General features: G+C 44.0%; 1 protein-coding gene across 2 annotated transcripts in view; it reads right to left on the reverse strand.

Moving 5' to 3' along the window:
* LOC126365859 (beta-1,4-glucuronyltransferase 1-like) overlaps positions 1–12,565 on the reverse strand; it is a 98,555-nt gene extending 85,990 nt beyond the window's left edge. Inside the window, exons 1-2 of one of the 2 annotated variants that reach the window (XM_050008571.1) lie at positions 12,331–12,545; positions 7,262–7,348 (exon numbers count right to left, since the gene is read on the reverse strand). In XM_050008571.1, coding sequence (XP_049864528.1) covers positions 7,262–7,348; positions 12,331–12,453 — 210 coding nt within the window. In that variant the 5' untranslated portion in view covers positions 12,454–12,545. Of the gene's footprint in view, positions 1–7,261; positions 7,349–12,330 lie in introns of both variants that reach the window. The other variant, XM_050008658.1, reaches the window with a different exon arrangement.
* Between the last annotated feature and the right edge of the window lie 6,427 nt (positions 12,566–18,992).

The raw sequence follows: 18,992 nt of genomic DNA on the forward strand, positions 1-18,992 counted from the left end.
TTTCTCCTCTGCTTTACAATCCGTGCACCCAGTAGTTTCCGACGCCATATTTGTTCACAAAATATGGCAGTATACATGTGATGTGTTACGATAGTTAAAGAAACCTGTGACCACTGGAGGTACTTTATTTTCCCTATTTTATGTTTACCATTAGATAAAAGTTTGATTTTTTGTCAAAAAACACCCAAACCCATGTTCTGAAATAGTGTTTTGTTTCTCCACTAGACAGTGCCACAAGTTCCTCCAAAAAATCGTAACACAATACACACACAAATGTCACACTAACAAATGTAAATCCACCCGATGATGGAGGTTTCAACCTTTGAAACGTATCGTGGAGATAAATAAACGGTAACTAGTAATAGTAAAATTGTTGTTTCAATTAATAACACGATTTGGTAAGGGCTAATAGTGATAAGGAATACTGGAGAATGGACTGAACAAATGTTACTTAAGCCACATCTTTCGTGGACGAATTACATGTCTTGAAGGTTCTACCCAGTTAATGTCAGCCAGGAATCTGCTTTTCCTAAAATGTATTTGATGTGGTCTTCCGTTTCAGGTCGCTCTGGATGGTTGTTCCTAAGTATTTTACGGTAGTTCTCATTTTCAGTGTTTTGTCTCTTCGCATATTTATAAACAACATATTACATTTCTGTACGTTCAGGGTCAACTTCCAGACCCTGTACCAATCGTCGGTCCTCTCACTTCTTCGTGCATTTCGCTTCAGTCTTCTGGTGTTGTTAACGTCCTGTAGACAACAAGATAGCCCGTGGGGTGGGAACACGTAATACACCCAGCAAGATTGTGGAACGCGGTGGTCCATGTACTATCGTGCAGGGAGGCATGTTGTTACGCGTATGTACTGACCTCCAAATCTTTTAACACGGTGAACTCACCGCTCTACGTTTTTGTGACACTGTACTACTCCTTCACGTGCGTCTCTTCAAGGATGTGTTCAGCCCTGACTTCATTTTTATTGATAACAATCCGCAACCTGATCGAACTGCGCAGGTGGTGAAGCGCTTTCAACGAGAGAATATTCGGCAAGTTGACTGGACTTCCCGTTCGTCTTACTTAAATCCCGTCGAGAGCGTATGTAACGCTTTAGGAAGGCGTATTACAACATATCAATATACACCAAAGATTTTTCAGCAGCTGTCAGCTGTGGTGGTCGAGGAGAATAACTCCTTTACCAACCCTGTGGCCAACATGGGAGCACGTTTCAGAGCATTCGTTGCCGTCCGTGGTGATCACACATCCTAATAAGAACCACGTCCCACTTTTTGTAATATCCAAGGGACCGTCATGGATCGCGGTGATGACAGTGTAATTATTGGCTATTATAAAAGTGTCATTTATTTCTCCGTCTCGCTATTTATTTCTCTCTTTTATCAACAGCGTTCACATTCGGTGAGTATGACAACAAATCAAGAAAACTAAAGTCGACACTGGCGCTTGTACCCGGCAGTGATACAGAGTCTGAGATATACGATTAGCAAACCATGACAGTTCATCGAAGATCTGCAACGACACTAGCAGAGGGAATTTGTTTCTTTAATTACAGTCTATGATCACATAAATGTCTTCATACTATTGGTATCGGGCCACAATGACCATCTTGAGATCTATTTCAAACAGACGAACCCCTGTATTATCCTCATATGATAAAGTCAAAGTGGCATCGTCAATACACTAATATGCCAAAACGTTATGACCACTGCTCATCGCGACGTTGGGTGCCGCCTGTTGGCGTTCCGGGGACGTGACGTGGTTACAGAAGAACGTAAGCGGAGCAGGTACGCACGGGGAATCACCCTAGGGAAGATATGGGCTGAAAATGGGGAAAACACTTCAGATAAGCGACTATGACAAAGGGCAGATTACTCTTAGGCAGAGCCTGTAAATTAGTCTCTCAAATACGGCGTAGTTAGTCAAATGTTCGCGTGCTACTGTCGTGAGAATCTACGGAAAAATATAGGAGGACAGTGAAACTACCATTGAGTGAAAAGTGGTTGGACGTCCACGACTCTTACCAGAAAGTGGGGTTCGGAGGCTTGTCTGCTCTGTAAGGGAGGATAGATAGTAATCTGTGGCATCTCTACCAAAAGCGCACAATGCTTGTGCACGCAAGGTGTCTCAGACACACCGTTCATCGTACGTTGTCGAACATGGAGCACCGCAGCAGATCACTCCTACGTGTTCACATATTTAAGCAACGACATCTTCACTTCCGATTGCCATGGGCACGGGATCATTGAGATTCGACCGTCGATCAATTGAAACGTATCAGCTCTTCGGATGAATCATATTTTTGCTACACTAGGTCGATGGTCGTCTCCACAAACGCTGTTAACGAGGTGAACGGCGGCTCGGAACGTCAACCCGCGACGGACCCAGGATGGTGGGAGCAGTATTATGCTATGTGAGACATTCACTTGTACTTACATGGGATCTGTGGTAATAATCGAAGACACGCTGTCAGCTGCGAACCCTTGCATCCCTTCATGCTACATTTCTTTCCCCTCGGCCTTGTAATATTTCAGTAGTAAAACAGTGTGTCAAAGCCAGAACCGCATGAGCGCCATTGTAGTGAACTCATATTGATGTCTTGGCGACCAAATTCGCCTGCTGTAAATTCTATGGAACTCATCTGGGTCGCTATCGGGCGATATTACCGAGTACGCAAATTAGTGACCCGTTATTTACAAGAATTACGTGACCAGTGCCTACACATCTAATACTATATACCTCCAGAAACGTAACAACAAACTATTGGATTCCTAATATGCAGAATCAGTGATGTATTTCGTTCCAAAGACGGACAAACAAACTATTAAGCAGGGGTCACAATGTTCTGGCTCATCAGTCTAGATGTAAAGGAAATTACCTTGGCGTTGTTTTTATGTATTGTCGATGTAACTGTGGCTTAATCATGTTATAATAATATCAGAAAAGCGACTTATCACGAAAGAATTGTGCGAACTGGATGTGATGTAAATATATAGACAAACAAATGGTTACAATTTCAGAAAAATTGGATTATTTATTCAACTGAACGAGCTTCGCAAATTGAGCACCTCAATAACGTTCCACCTCTGAACCTTATGAAAGCAGTTATTCAGCATTCCACTGATAGATACAGTTGTTGGATGTCCTCCTGAGGGATGTAGTGCGCGAATATGTCTGACTGGCGCGTTAGATCGTCAAGATCCAGAACTGCTTGGAGGCCCCTGCTCATAATGCTCCAAACGTTCCCGGTCTGAGAGACGTCTGGCTACCTTTCTAGCTGTGGTAGGGTTTCACAAGAAAGATGTTAAGCAGTATAAACACTCATTATGCGTAAACGGGCTTTTTCTTGCTGAAATCCAAGCCCAGGATGGTTTAGCATGCACAGGAACAAACCGGGGCGATGAATGTCGTCGACGTATCGCTGAGCTGTAAGGTTGCTGCGGATGACAACCAAAGGTGTCCTGCTACGAAATGAAATGCCATCCTAGACCATCAGTCATAGCTGTCGGGCTGTATGGTGGACAACACTAAGGTTGGCATCCCACAATAGTAGGGAACTGGCGGCGCGAGGACACTTTTGGTATCAAATAGATTTGCTAATTAATTAAATTGATCAATTAATCACCCCCGCACCTGGTCACCCCCACCCATCCCTCACCCCGGATGACGTCATGTGTTTTTCTCAGCCGCACGTGTGCCTCAACCTCTACTCCCCCCCCCCCCCCCACTCCCACGCCCCTCCCCTACCCTTCCCCCAACCTACACTATTGGGAGAAATTTTGAATTTTGGCGGGAAATTGGAATTTTGATAAGAACTTCGACTATTGGGGAGAATTTCTTTGTACCAGGGCTATGCTGACATCCCACCCCACCTCACCCTCACTCTCCACACGTGCGAATTGGAGGGAAATTAAAATTGCCAGTATCCTTTCAGTGACTCGAACCCTGGTCCTTCTGAGCGGAAAGCCCAAGTGTACCCCCCCCCCCCCCCTAACACAATTAAACCACTAGAGGCGCTTGCACTTTTGAGGACTTGAATCCTGATTCTACTGGATGGAAAGCCCAAGTGCTCGCCCCCAACACAAGGAAACTGTCGACATGAGGGGGAGGGGGGGGAAGGTTAGGTTAGTCTACTTTTTTTTTTGGTCGGGAAACTGACGCAAAGATTGATCCTTATTACGTAATTAATCAAAAAGATTGGGCCTAATTACACAACAACATGCATAGTGCTGCACAAGGATGGCATAAAATTGCAATACAACTCAAAAACTGCCGTTACTAACTGGTGTTATTATGCAGGGAAAAAATTTCACAGTGGAAAGTGACTCTCACGATCAATTCAATTAATTAGCCTATCAAATTGATATCAATGACGTGCCGCCTGGCGGGTGGAAGAGATGGCTAGGGCGCTACAGAATGATTCTTGATAAGCGTTCCTTTTTTTCCGTTGTGGCGATATCTTTAAACGAAATTTTACTCTTCCACCTACACAGGGCAAGACAGACTTTCACGATTTGTTTCAGAAACGCTAGTATGATATAGCATAGCATTGGTAGAAGAGGACCTGTCATAGTGTACAAGACAGCTACATTCTGTTGAATTATAGCTTGTTGTTGTCGAATGGGAAATGATTGTGTTTTTCTTTTTTAATAGTTGCCTTACTATAGGAGTCGAGTTGATGTTAAATAGTCCAGCGCAGAACGGCGGGCGAGTTCTCTACGAGGCTGTAGCTCTCCCTTGGTCGGGGTAGCGGTCATTTACCACGGTTCTGAGTGATGCCGGCGTCACGGTTTGTTCTGAAATCACTAAGGTGTGAGGCTGTGCTCGCTTTATGCGGGAGGGGCTCTCTGTTTTTCAAACAGCCGGCTTTTGAAATAGACATCTGGAGCGTCCTCCGGATGGGTGGAGTATGCTACTTAATTTCCCTCTTGTGTTGTCTTGGATCGTCGCCTCAAAGACATACCGCATGTCGCGATTGCCGCGGAGGGGCCTGCAGCCGTACGCGGGTCGGCAATAAAACAGTAAAGGGTCGTCGAACACAGCCACTCTCTGTGTAGGAGAGGTGGTGCAGGGGGGCTGTGTCGCTATATTTTGGACGAACAAGTTGCACTTGAGGCAGCTGTCCTTTTATCTGCTATTGTTTAGTTGGCTATACATGCTATTGGCGTAGGAGCGTCGCCTCATGTAGTGACTTCACCATTGTAGCTTCCGTGCTACACCACCACTCCCACAGGCACAGTAACTCAGAGTGTCATACCTGCGAATTATAACTTGCACTCTTTTTTTTCTTCAAGCGCGCTTGGTGCAGCTGTTTGAGGAAAGTATCACTTCTGTGGGGGGAGGAAAGAAAGATCTGAGACAAACATCCTGTGTTTGACTGCGAATGGATGGAATATTGGATGCAACTGCTAGCTTTAGAAAAACATTGTTCATTCTGAGACAGATGGGTAGTCTGATACACCCATCCTGTGTTTTCTGGCAAGTGGATCGAAAATTGGATGCAGCTGCTAGCTTTAGAAAAACATTCCTTGTCCAGTCTGACACAGATGGAAAATCTGGCAGGCCCGGTGCCAGCTGCAGTCCTCCAAATATATGTCGATGTTATCCTTAGGGCAGAGCTGTGGCGGAAGAAGCTTACCTTTGAAATCGGTAGTAACCAACAAAGTGTGGCGTGAGAGCAGAATTCTATACAGGTTACAGCTGCTGTCTGCTGCCCCCCTGATGGAGGCTGACACGTGGTCACCAGTAGACCGCCAGGCACGTGGACGAGCAACACATGGGTCGTGGTTGCAGCATTAGACCGCCTAACAACACTCGCCTCAGCTCACGTGGCGCAGAACCTTTCATGTGGCGCGAGGCAGCAGTCGCGAATGCCGCCAGGCTGGCAAGCTGCTACCTGCTGGGAGGGGGCTGGAGACTGCGCGGAAGCTACAGTGGTGAAGGCACCGCATGAGGCGACGCTCCTACGCCAATAGCATGTACAGTCAACTAAACAATAGCAGATAAAAGGACGGCCGCGTCCAGAGCAACTTGTTCTTCAAAAATATAGCGACACAGCCCCCCTGCACCACCTCCCTAGACAGAGAGTGGCTGTGTCCGACGACCGCTGTGCGCCCTTTACTGTTATCTGCCAACCCGCGTACCACTGTAGGCCCTCTGCGGCACTCACGATATGTGGTGTGCCTATGAGCAACACCGGCTCAAAGGAAGCGTCGGCACTTGTTCGTGACGTCACGTCAGCTAGGCACGGCGAACGCCAGGTCTGGTGCAGTCATACTCATAATGGTGGTGTCTCCCTCTCTGACTCAGGAAAATGTGAAACTATTGGCGGTAGTTGACCAACACACATTGTTCTGAGAGATTTTTGCAATCAATTAATTGTGCAATTCATTACACTTCTTAACAGATAGTGTACTTCTGAACTTTAATTTCCACCTGTTTTGACATACGAAAACAACTTCATGGTCCAGCAGCAATAGAATTCGTGCTTCTTTACCTTATTTGTAAAGTTACGTTTGTACTGGGTTGCTTTCATAAGAAACTGTGAACATATTGGTGCTCTTCTTTAGTTATCTTGGTTGACTATGGGGTGAGGAGCACTGAATGTTAATGAAGTATCTTGCGATTGTACACGTTGGGGGAGGGGGTGGGCGACACAAGAAGAGGCAAAAGAGAGATACTTGTTTTATCAAATAAATTTGTTTTATCTTTTAAGGTTTCTCCTTTCAGTTGCAAGAGGGAAATATTTATATTTTATAATGTGCATGTTTAAAAAAGTTTAACGTCAGCAGTATTTTCGATGTATGAAGCTATTTTGTTTCCTGTTTAGAATTCCTTTCGTTGAAAACGGCTCTTATCTAATGACTGGCAACAGTTGGACATTTACACATGTAAATTAGTTCACATTTCCAGCGACGATGTCAAACGAAAATAAATAAATAAAAGAAACGAGTTCATTGTAAGAGGGTTGGGGTAAGTTTCGATAACAAAATGGATCAACTAAATATAGTTTCTCGAATGCAAAATTTCCGAAGCTTCCAATGGGGCAAAGCATCTTCTCATAATGATCTACGTTTGTTTGGACAGGATTCAGTAATACAGAACTATGATCTTCATTTGCAGCTTTACAACAGTAAGAAACTCTTTCACTTAATTAAACTGCAGAATCCAAAACAATACCAAACAGTTTGTCCAAAAATAAGAGATTTATAGTGATAAGCACGCCCAGGCGTTTCTGCCTGCAACAGACCTGGCGTTCGCCGTGCCTAGTTGACATGACGTCACCAACAAGCGCCGAGGCCTTCCTTTGAGTCGGTGTTGCTTTGAGGCGACGGTCCTAGACAACACAAAATGAGAAATGAAGCAGTATAAACCCACCCATCCGGAGGAGCTCCAGATGGCTATTTCAAAAGTCGGCTGTTTGCGAAACAGAAAGCCCCTCCCGCATAAAGTGAGCACAGCCTTACACTGCAGTGCCTTCAGTACAAATCGCGAGGCCGGCATCACTCAGAACCATGATAAATGACCGTTATCCCGACCAAGGGAGAGCTACAGTCTCGTAGGATACTGGCCCGCCGTTTTGTGCTGGACTATTTAACTTCAACTCGACTCCTATAATAAAACAACTATTAAAAAAGAAAAACACAGTCATTTTCCATTCGCCAACCAGAAGCTATAATTCAAGAGAATGTAGCTGTGGGTAGGGTGGACGTGGTCTTGGGAGGTGGGCGGGGGCGGGGGTGATTAATTGATCAATTTAATTAATTTGCATATCAGTTTGATATCAGCAGTGTCCTCACGCTACCAATTCCCTACTACTTCCCACCACTGTCTAGGACGTCACCAGACATGTCTTAACCCTGAAATCTCATTGACCGGAGTAGAATTGTCTTCAGTGATTAGTCCCACTTCGAACTGAGCCTCGATTACCACTGGAGACGTATCTGGAGACTCCCTGACTCGCACCATACGGCCCGACGACAACTGGGAGTGATGGTCTGGGGTAACAATACATTTCACAGCAGGGCCACTTTGATCATCATATTGGTATGTCGACGATTTTCTTCGCCCTGTTTGTTGCCCTTCATGGCAAGCCATCCTGGGTTTACATTTCAACAAGATAGTGACGGCTGCACATTGTGAGACTTTCTACTGCTTGTCTTCGTGCTTTTCAAACCTCACCTTGACCAGAAATGTCCCCAGATCTCTCCCCAATTGAGAACGTTCGGAGCATTAAGGGTAGGGCCTTCCAACAAGCTCAGGATATAGACTATCTAATGCGCCAATTGGATAGCATTTTGCACGATATCAACTATCAGTCAACTCCAAGCCAAATAACTGTTTGCATTAGGACCAGATGGATCAACGCATTGTTGACTTATTGAATTTGTGGAGCTCGTTCTCTTGAATAAACCATCCAATTTTTCTGAAATTGTAATCGCTTGTTTGTCTATACGTGTACGCTACATCTACCGTTTTCCATCCAGTTCGGATAATTTCTTCGTGGTCCGTCGATTATTTATATATTTATTTTTCTTAGAATTTGTAAGGCTTCGTCTGTTTTAATGAAATCTAATGATGGGTTTGTTCTGTCCAGTGGTCTAACGAGGTGGTTGGACACTCTAGAACACATCAAAAACTATAGAAGTATTAAAATGCAACTGTATTTATGCTCAATATGTTCTGTATAAAGCTAATTTAAGTGTGTGTCCTTGAGTCTCTCTGCAGTATTGCAGTCCCTCTCTCTTTCTCTGCTCCACTAGTCTTGATCGTCAATATTCAGTAAGGAAAATATGAGGCGGAGCTCTGAGGAAGGCGGTCAAGAAAGACGCGCGAAGCAATCACAATTGCGAATTCGGCGTCCTCTGGTTTCACTTGTAGTGACACACGGTGGAGTTTGGCAAGCCCTCTTTACCGATGGCTTGCGGCTGCCGATTTAAGTGTTTCTTCTGCGGAGATGACGGCGGAGCAAGACGCGCCGAAAACGATCGCCGAAAGAACCGTCGATACCGCAGCCATTATGGACCGAAATTGGTAGTGTTACACTCTTAACCATGTATCAGTAAGCAAAGTCGAATGTGAAGCGTTCAATGAATTAGAAAGTAAAATTCTATCTGACGACTTGACAGAAAGTCCTTAGACATTTTGGTCTTTGCTTTAGATCAACTAACACATCGATGCTATCTGTCCAGGCGCTCTGTGACCATAACGGAACTGAAGTGGAGAAGGACACATAAGATTCGAAATGTAAAACGTATTTTTCCAAAACTGTTTCACGCAGAAGAAGATCTCACTGTAGTACCTTCGTCAAATCGTCGCACAAGTGACAAAATGGCAAGTATCGAAATACACCAAGGTGACAAAAGTCATGAGATAGCAATACGAATATACACAGACGCCGGTAGTACTGCGTACGCAAGGTATAAAAGGCCAGTGCATTCATTCATGTGAAAAGATTTCCAAAGTGATTGTGGCCGCACGACAAGTAAACAGACTTTGAACGGACTGCGGGATGGTAATTGCAGCTAGCCGCACGGGACATTTCGTGTCGGAAATCGTTAGGGAATTCAGTATTTCGAGATGTACAGTGTCAAGAGTGTGCTGAGAATATCAAATTTCAGGCATTACCTCTCACCCCGGACAACGCAGTGGCCGATGGCCATCACCTAACGACAGAGAGCAGCCGCCTTTGCGTTGAGTTGTCAGTGCTAACAGACAAGCAACACTTCGTGAAATAACCGCAGAAATCAATGTGTGACGTACGACGAACGTATCCGTTAAGACAGTGTGGCTAAATTTGGCGTTAATGGGCTATGGCAGCAGACGACCGACTCGAATTTTTCTGCTAAGAGCACTACATTGCCTCCAGTGTCTGGGATCGTGACCACATTGGTTGGACCCTAGAGACTGGAAAACTGTGGCCTCGTCAGATGAGTCCCGATTTCCGTTCGTAAAAGCTGATGATAGCATTCAGGCCACGGAATGGATTCGGTCCTCTGGTCCAACTGATCCGAACATTGACTGGAGCAGACCATTTGCAGCCATTCATGACTACATATTCCAAAACAACGATGGGATTTTTATGGATGACAATGCACCATGTCACAGGGCCACAGCTGTTCACTATTAGTTGGAAGAACATTCTGGACTGCCCGAGCGAATGATTTGACCATCCAGATCACCCGACATCAGTCCCATCGAACATTTATGAGACATAATCGAAACCTCAGTTCATGCACAAAATCCTGAACCGGAAACACTTCCAGAATTATGTATGGCTATAGAGGGGGAATGAGTCAGTATTTGCCGGCCGCTGTGACCGAGCGGTTGTAGGCGCTTCAGTCCAGAACCGCGCTGCTGCTACAGTCTCAGGTTCGAATCCTGCCTCGGCCATGGATGTGTGTGATGTCCTTAGGTTAGTTAGGTTTAAATAGTTCTAAGTCTAGGGGACTGATGACCTCAGATGTTAAGTCCCATAGTGCTCAGAGTCATTTGAACCATTTGACTCAATATTTCTGCAGGGGACATCCAACGACTTGCTGAGTCCATGACACATCGAGTGCTGCACTACGCCAGGAAAAAGGAAGTCACACAGGACATTAGGAGGTACTGTTGAAGGTCATGACTTTTGTCACCTCAGTGTAAGCGATCATGGGGTAGAAAAACAACTGAAATCCCTCAACAGAGGGAAGCCCACTGGACCTGACGGGATACCAGTTCTATTCTATGTAAAGTACGCGAAAGAAATTTCCCCTCTTCTAGCAGCGATGTACGGTAGGTCTCCGGAGGAGCGAAGTATTCTTGGTGATTGGAAAAACGCACGAATGGTCGTCGAACAGAAGCACAGAACTATAGGCCTCCATCTCTGACATCGGCCTGTTGTAGAATTTTAGAACATGTTTTATGCTTGCATATTATGATATTTCTGGAGATTAAAATTTCCTCTGTAAGAATCAAAATGCGTTCCGAAGACAAGGATCGTGTGCAACTCAATTCGTTCTGTTCGTCCAGATCCAGAAGGCGGTAGACACCGGAAGCCAGGTAGTGCTGTTTTCCTTGATTTCTGTTACGTATTCGGTACGATTTCTCACTGGCACCTAATCAACAAAATGTGCTTGTTCCGTATGCTGGTAAGGACAATAGTGCACAATGGAAGAAGGAAGACTGGGTTTAAACGTCTAGTCGACGAGATGGTCATTTGAAATGAAGTCGAATATCAGTATAAGCTAAAGAAAGAAATTAGCTACACTCTTTCATAGGAAGCATCCCGGAATTTGCGACAAGTGATTTAGATAAATCATGGAAAACCCACGTCTAGATGACCAGACTGGGATTTGAACAGCCGACCTCTTGGATGCGAATTCAGTATGTTTCTGATGCACTGGGCACGTAGCGTCCTTGGACAATGCAGGCGCCACGCTTACAAGATTTTCACCTCCGCAGAATACTACTAAGTTCACAGATTCCGGCACAGATTGACAAACTCAGCATTAGACATGAGTGGAATGCCCTAAGGAATGAACATTATTTACAAGTGTGTGTTTTCTAGCTGTCAAAGTGGTTGATATGCGGCCCCCTATCAGTCTTTGTGAGAAATATGTGGTCCTGTTAGGAGGCGCCGATGGGGCATACCACATACGACACCGTTGTTGATTACATGTGTACACACTACGACTTAGTTGGCATCCTCTCATACATTATTGCCTTTATAGTTAATGATAACGCCGGGGCTGAATCATCCCTCATCAATACCGTGTCGGTTTAATACTGTGCATTTAACTTCTCACAAAGTGGTTGCTTGTATTCGGTAAATATACTGCAGTACACGTGCCATTCATGTATCATTGATCACATTAAGTCTTGTATTACTCACAAATCTTCTGTAGTTGTTCCAGTGAAGTGTTGTCAGTCGAAGTATTGCCCATTGTGTCTTATGCAGCCAATAGGAAGACTGCTTCATGCACAATTCATAATGAAACAACCGAAAATAAAGTATTGTTTAAATCTCCAACTTTCCATGGGTTAAATAAAATAAATATTAGTGCTATAGGAGATAGAAAAGCATTCAGGATGACGCCAACTGGTATGGCGAAAGTCAAAAATGTTCATGTCAAAGACGTACACTGTGATTGTCAAGACGCACACGATAACGATAATTTTTGATCGTAGTCTTCACTGTATAAACAGGGTTGTGATCATACGCTATAGGTTTGCGACGTTTTCTTTTATGTTATCCTTCTGTGTCCTGCTGTCGTCTGGTGCTGGTATAGCAAGGGACGTCAGAACATTATTTCACGATTGACTTAGCATGGTACTCACGTGTTCCGATTTAGGTGAAAGGCAGACCAGAGAGGCGGGCAGCAGCAGGTATAGCTCCAGTGTGATGCACACGATGACGACGCAGCAAGTGGCACGAATCACTCTGCCGCCATTTCTGCGCATTCTGATGTGCGAAGAGCTAAAGTGTACAGACAAGTACCGTAGATGGCGATACACAACTGGTTTGTAGGTGTTCCCAGTGTAGAAATCGAGGTACCAATGACGGTGCCGTAAGCGTGTGCAAGTAGTTAGCGCGGCCGCTCCATTACTCGTCTACGAAATGCTAATTCATTTAGCAATGAGGCTTCTGTGACTAAACGTGTTAGTATCGATAACAGAGGCCGCCAGTGTCTTCTAATACTGGTAACATGCGGGAACGCTGGTCCAAGAAAAACTTCAAAAACATTGTATCTGAAAGCTTAACTTTTCCCGGCGAATCGAATGTTCAAATAACTTACGGGTTTGCTGCCGGATGACGTCGTCGAACATCGCCGATATTTCGACAGGAGCACACCCTGCCATTCTCAAGGCACAAATGCAAGGTAGAAAAAATGTGCAAGCAAATTTAATACCTCGGTTCACAGAGGAGAAACAAGGAAGACACCACGCACAGAACAAGTGTCAACACAACCAAAGATAACCAACATCAGAAATATCGATAGTTACTATTACTCAACAGGTGAGGTAGCACTAATTCTGTCCCTCTGTTTTTTGATGAGAGACAGGGCCGGATTCCAAGGAGCATTTAAACAAAATCCACCATCTCTGTTTATAAGGTTGCTTGATAGTCTGATTTCAACAGCTTCCTTAATAACATTATCCCAATAGCTGGACGTGCAAGCCAGAATCTCAGTGTTGTTGTATTCCATAGGATGACCGGTGTCAAGGCAATGCTCTGCAATAGCGGATTTGCTCGGCTGTTGTAAGCGTGTGTGACGCTTATGTTCAATACACCGGTCTTCCACAGTCCTGATTGTCTGACCAATATATGACATGCCACAACTGCAAGGAATAGGATAGACCCAGCCTTACGCAAACCAAGATCATCTTTTACGGACGCCAACAGGGCCTTAATCTTATAAGGTGGTCGAAAAACACATTTCACATCATGTTTCCGCAAAATACGGCCAATCCTGTTGGAAATGCTTCCCGCGTAAGGCAAAAAGGCCGTAGACTTAGGTGCCACTTCGTTGCTATCGTCACTCAACCGCTGCACAGAAGGCTGATGGCGCAACGCACGTTTGATCTGCCTCTCACTATAACCATTCTGACGAAAGGTGACTTCGGGATGTGCTAGCTCGGCTGCCAAACTTTCAGGGTCTGAGGTAACGTGGGCCCTGTGAACCAGGGTGCGAAGTACTCCTTCACGCTGAGCTGGATGGTGACAACTGTCAGCTCGCAGATACAAGTCAGTGTGGGTGGGCTTCCTATAAACAGAATGTCCCAAAGTACAATCAGTCTTCCTTTTGATCAACACATCAAGGAAGGGAAGGCATCCATTCTTTTCCACCTCCATAGTGAACTGAATATTCGGGTGGATTGAATTCAGATGTTCCAAAAACCGTTTTAAATTCTCACTACCATGTGGCCACACAACAAAAGTATCGTCTACATACCTGAAAAAAACACGCAGGTTTCAATGTCTCTGACTCCAATGCACGTTCCTCAAAGTCCTCCATAAACAAATTGGCCACGATATGTGACAACGGGCTTCCCACTGCAACTCCATCAGTCTATTCGTAGTACTGACCATTGAATAAAAAGTAAGTGGAAGTCAGCACATGTCGAAACAACATTGTATCTATTTAGCTGTTGCGTATCGTATTGATAGGAGCCTTTGTGCGACTGTATTGGCCGAATTCTAAGCCTGCGTGTACTGCCCTAGATAACTCTCGGGGGAATGACAAAAGGTTGGGTGAGGAGGTAGACGTATATGTTTAAATTTTGTATTGCACACGATGAAAAAGACTGCTTCTGCTGTATGTTAATACTTATTTATGATTGAAATAGTTTCATAGTGATATATCTGTATATAAATCAGACCAAAACGTATAAAGATCCTTCTTCATTTAAAAAGTAGTTGAAGTACACACGAAACTTACTCATTTATTTCATGACTTGTTTCAACTGATAACCTGTGGATGACCCAACATTTTCCGTAAAGAGGTCTGTAGACCAGGTTGAAATACGCCAGAATGCAGGAAATATCGTCTCGTCACAGGAAATCTAGAATAAGAATAAAGTGGTAAAGAATGCAAACTCCAAAATGGTTGCAGAAAATGGTCACAGCCAATTTCCTTCCGCGTCCTTGTTTAATCAGAGCTTGTGTTACCTCTCTGATCACTTCGTCGTCGATGGGAATTCATGCTCTGATTTTCCTCCCACGGTCAGAGCTAGCTTAGAATTCCAACATTATGTGAACGACAGCTTAGCAAGAAAAGAAAATGAAATTAAAATACAAGATTCTTATGAAAAGTCCGGTAAATGTTCTCATAAAATAAAGGAGACAAGAGTTACAAACAAAACACCTTTATTGGCCTTCAAAGTAATCACAATTTGTTACAACATCGGTTGTAAAGCTGCTGGAAACAGTCAGCAAACGATTCTTGGAATCGCTCGAAGCACTGACGCAGAAACAACGAAAAAGCATGCCAAATTTAAACGAACGCAAAGTCTCCAAGATTGGCGATATTTTACTGAAGCTCGAAATTTAGCGTGGACTTCAATGAGAGAAACTTTGACTCTAAATCTGCCAGAAAATCCAAAGAGATTCTAGTAGTGTGTAAAGTATTCTAGCGGCAGGAACAATCATCGCCTTCTCTGCGCGACGACAATGGACGGCAGTGCTGCTAAAGCGGAGTTACTAAACACAGCCTTCCGAAATTACTTTACCGAAGAAGACGAAATAAAAGTTCCAGAATTCGAATCAGCAACAGCTGCCGACATGAGTAGCGTAGAAGGAGATATCCTTGGAGTAGTGAAGCAAATCTTCCGGTCCAGATTGGAAACCATACTTAACAATAATATACATTTCCATCGACGAAAGAACCGTACCCCAAGGCTGGAAAGTTGCACAGGTCACGCCAATATTCAAGAAGGGTAGTAGGAGTGATCCACTAAATTACAGGTCCATATCATTAACGTCGATATGGAGTAGGATTTTGGAACATGTTTTGTATTCGAACATTATGATTTACCTCGAAGAGAACGATGTATCGACACACAGTCAACACGGATTTAGAGAACTTCGTTTTTGTGAAACACAACTAGCTCTTTACTCACACGAAGTGTTGAGTGCTATTGAGAAGGAATTTCAAATTGATTCCGTATTTCAATACATCCGGAGGGCTTTTGACACTGTATCCCAGAATCGGTTTATAGTGAAACTGCGGGCTTATGGAATATCGTCTCAGATATGTCACTGGATTCACGACTTCCCTTCTGAGAGGTCACAGTTCTCAATAACTAACGGAAAGCCATCCAGTAAAACAGAAGTGATTTCTGGTGTTACTCAAGGCAGTGTCCCGGTCCTCTGCTGTTCCGTATCTGTATAAACGATTTAGGAGACAATATGAGCAGCCGTTTTAGCTTGCTTGTAGAAGATGTCTAACATTCATGGTGGTGTCTGTTTGTTCTATATCGTGTCTCCCTACCACATTCGCGTAACGACGCTCTGAGAGTGTTTTTTAGGAAATTGACTAGTTTGAACCTGGGACCTGTTGCTGGTAAGGAGATGCCAGACCACACATGACATGTAGAATTCAGAAGAGTTCAATGAGACTAGCGATGATATAACCAAATACTAAATGATTTCAGCGTCAGCTCCACTGCACTCCTTGTAAATGAATCTTAATACTAACTAAATTTAGTGGAAGTGGTTCAAGGCTACCCTGTTTTTAGTTAGCTGGTAAATTAACGTCGAAAAAGCAGTTACGTTTACCATTGGAAATTTTATTCTACTCACAAAACATTTTTTATAAATTGCACTATTGATAAAAGGAAGTGTTTCAATACAGGATGGTAAAAACCAACTGCGTTCAACAAAATGTGAACGAGTATTCCCTGAGTGGGTTTCCAAGTTCTACAATGGATCGAAGGATGACCTATGACATATCACATCTATAATCTAGGTTTAAATTAAGTTTCACAAGGGACAAAACTATCAAAATGGTCTACAGTGACCCTCAATTATGTTTAATTACTTATCAAACTTGTCGCAAATTACAGTGGCTGATGTGGCTTCTCAATAGTTATATAACAGAGAAATCATCGCGTTTCAGATTTTTACTTCAAGTGGCAAATGTGAACACCATGAGCCTTAATTTACGATCGACACTAGTATTACGCAGAAAGGGGGTGTAACAGATGAGACTTCTGCAGTTCTGAATGAAGCCTTATGCGCTCAAAAATGCGGCATCGCGTGCGTTCATTACCATGTCGGTGTTTAGGCAGCGTCAGGGCGGCGGCGGGCAGCACAGCTCCGCTCACCTCGCCGTCTCCGAAGTAACTCCTCTCCTCACTTCTCCTTACTACCATTTACCGAAGTTGGTTTAAAAAAAACTATCTGGCTGTGTTTTCATCTGACCAATCAGGGTCTCGATGTTAACCTTAAGCTCCGCCTACACATATTCTGTCTATCCGATGAGAAACGTTATACTTTTCTTGGTGGGGCAACGTTTTTAAAGTTTGCAACGCAACAGTGACGCGAAAAAGTCTCACGCTAAAACTTGCAGCTGGTGTGGTCCTTTTAGCGTTATCGTAAGATCTATACTGTTCTTCTGGAGGGCTCTATCTTTTAACATAGGCGGGGGTGGTCCTAACGTAACAGAGACGTCAAAAAGTCTCACGTTAGAACTTGCGGGTGGTGTGGCCCTTTTTGTGTTATCGTAAGATCTATACTGTTTTTCTGGAGGGCTCTAGCTTTTAACATGGGCTAGGGAGTGGTCCTTGACGTAACAGAGACCCGAAAAAGTCTCACGCTAAAACTTGCGGGTGGTGTGGTCTTAGCGGTTAGCTGGCGACGTGGGTGTCCGTCCATCGCTTATTGTAGGGCCTTCCAGCTTAACACGGTTCTGCTCTCGGCTTCTGTTCTCGTTTCTCCCCTCGGAACTGCGTCTGTCTCAGGGTGGGAAGGTATGATATGCATTTAGGCATTCTTGTGTTAGTCTGTGGTATTCCATTTGCTCACTCGTTACTCGTATTACTTTGGTTAATTTAATGTCACGATTTATTCGGAGCTATGTGACATACTACTGGATTTGCTTATCATGTCAGGGTTTTCATGGAAGGCGTTGGATTTGCCTGACACCTTACAGATGGTGGCGTTTAGCGTCTAGTAAAGTCATCAGCAGATCAAGACAAACTGCAAAACGATTTAGAAAATATATATATATTTATATATATGGTTCAAAAATTGGAAGCTGGCCCTAAAAAATGAAAAATGTGAGGTCATCCACCTGAGTGCTACAAGGAATCCACCAAGCTTCGGTTACGTTAAATCAGTCAAATCTAAAGGCCGCAAATACCTAGGAATCGCAATTACGAACTACTTAAATTGGAAACAACTCATAGGAAATGCTGTGGGAAAGGCAAACAGAAGACTTCATTTTATTGACAGAACATTTAGAAAATGTAACGGATCTACTAAAGAGACTGCCTACACTGCGCTTGTCGGCCCTCTTTTGGAGTACTGCTCCGTGGTCTGGGATCCTTACCAGACAGGATCAACGGAGTACATCGAGAAAGTTCAAAGAAGAGCAGCATATCTTCTATTATCGCGAAGTACGGGAGAGAGAGTCATTGACACGATACAGTATTTGGGGTGGATATCATTAAAAGAAAGGCGTTTTCGTAGCTTCGGTATCTTCTCACGAAACTTCAGTCACCAGTTTTCTCCTTCAAATGCGAAAATAGGGAGAAACGATCATCATAGTAAAACAAGGGAAATTAGAGCTCGCACGGAAAGATATAGGTGCTGGTTTTTTCCACGCTATATTAGAGATTGGAGATTGGTGTAATAGAGGATTATGGTGAAGGTGGTTCGATGAATCCTCTGCCACGCACTTCAGTGTGATTTGCTGAGTATGCATCTACACGTAGATGTTGATGAAGCACCGTCCGCAACGTCTGCGAACGTCCGCAACGAAGGAAACAAAAAGAAGTCTGGTGGCGCCAAATCTGGAGAATAAGGAAGGCGCTGAACTGTCAGATAGCGTTGTGCGAAAAACTGAGCACTCAAAGACGTTACTGATATCCAGCAAGATGTGACCACAGAACTTGGAGCGGTTCCACAGCAAGCGTTCTCTCACAGTTTCCAGTAGATTCACAACCGATGTCAGAAATGTGTTGCAACTGATATTCATTACATTGACGGCAAGTGAAGGTACTTTGTTCGTAACTCTTGTTACCTTTGTTTTCTGAGATTATTCATCGAACTTTCCAGACGCTCTTTGTATCTTGGGCAGCATCTGTTATTAGGCCTCAATATTAATGAGTGCCCACAGGTATATGAATTATTACATATCTTGTGCTTAAAAAAGTCTCTAATTGGACAAGTTTTCTATCTTCAAGCAGGTAGATACTTTTCATTTGCGAAATATGGATGCTGTCTCCTCATTGTGCGTGACCAGTGTAGTTGATTTTCATGAATGTGTGTACAGCTT

This window comes from Schistocerca gregaria, chromosome 1 (genome assembly GCF_023897955.1).
Source record: "Schistocerca gregaria isolate iqSchGreg1 chromosome 1, iqSchGreg1.2, whole genome shotgun sequence".
In the NCBI taxonomy this organism is placed as follows: domain Eukaryota; kingdom Metazoa; phylum Arthropoda; class Insecta; order Orthoptera; family Acrididae; genus Schistocerca; species Schistocerca gregaria.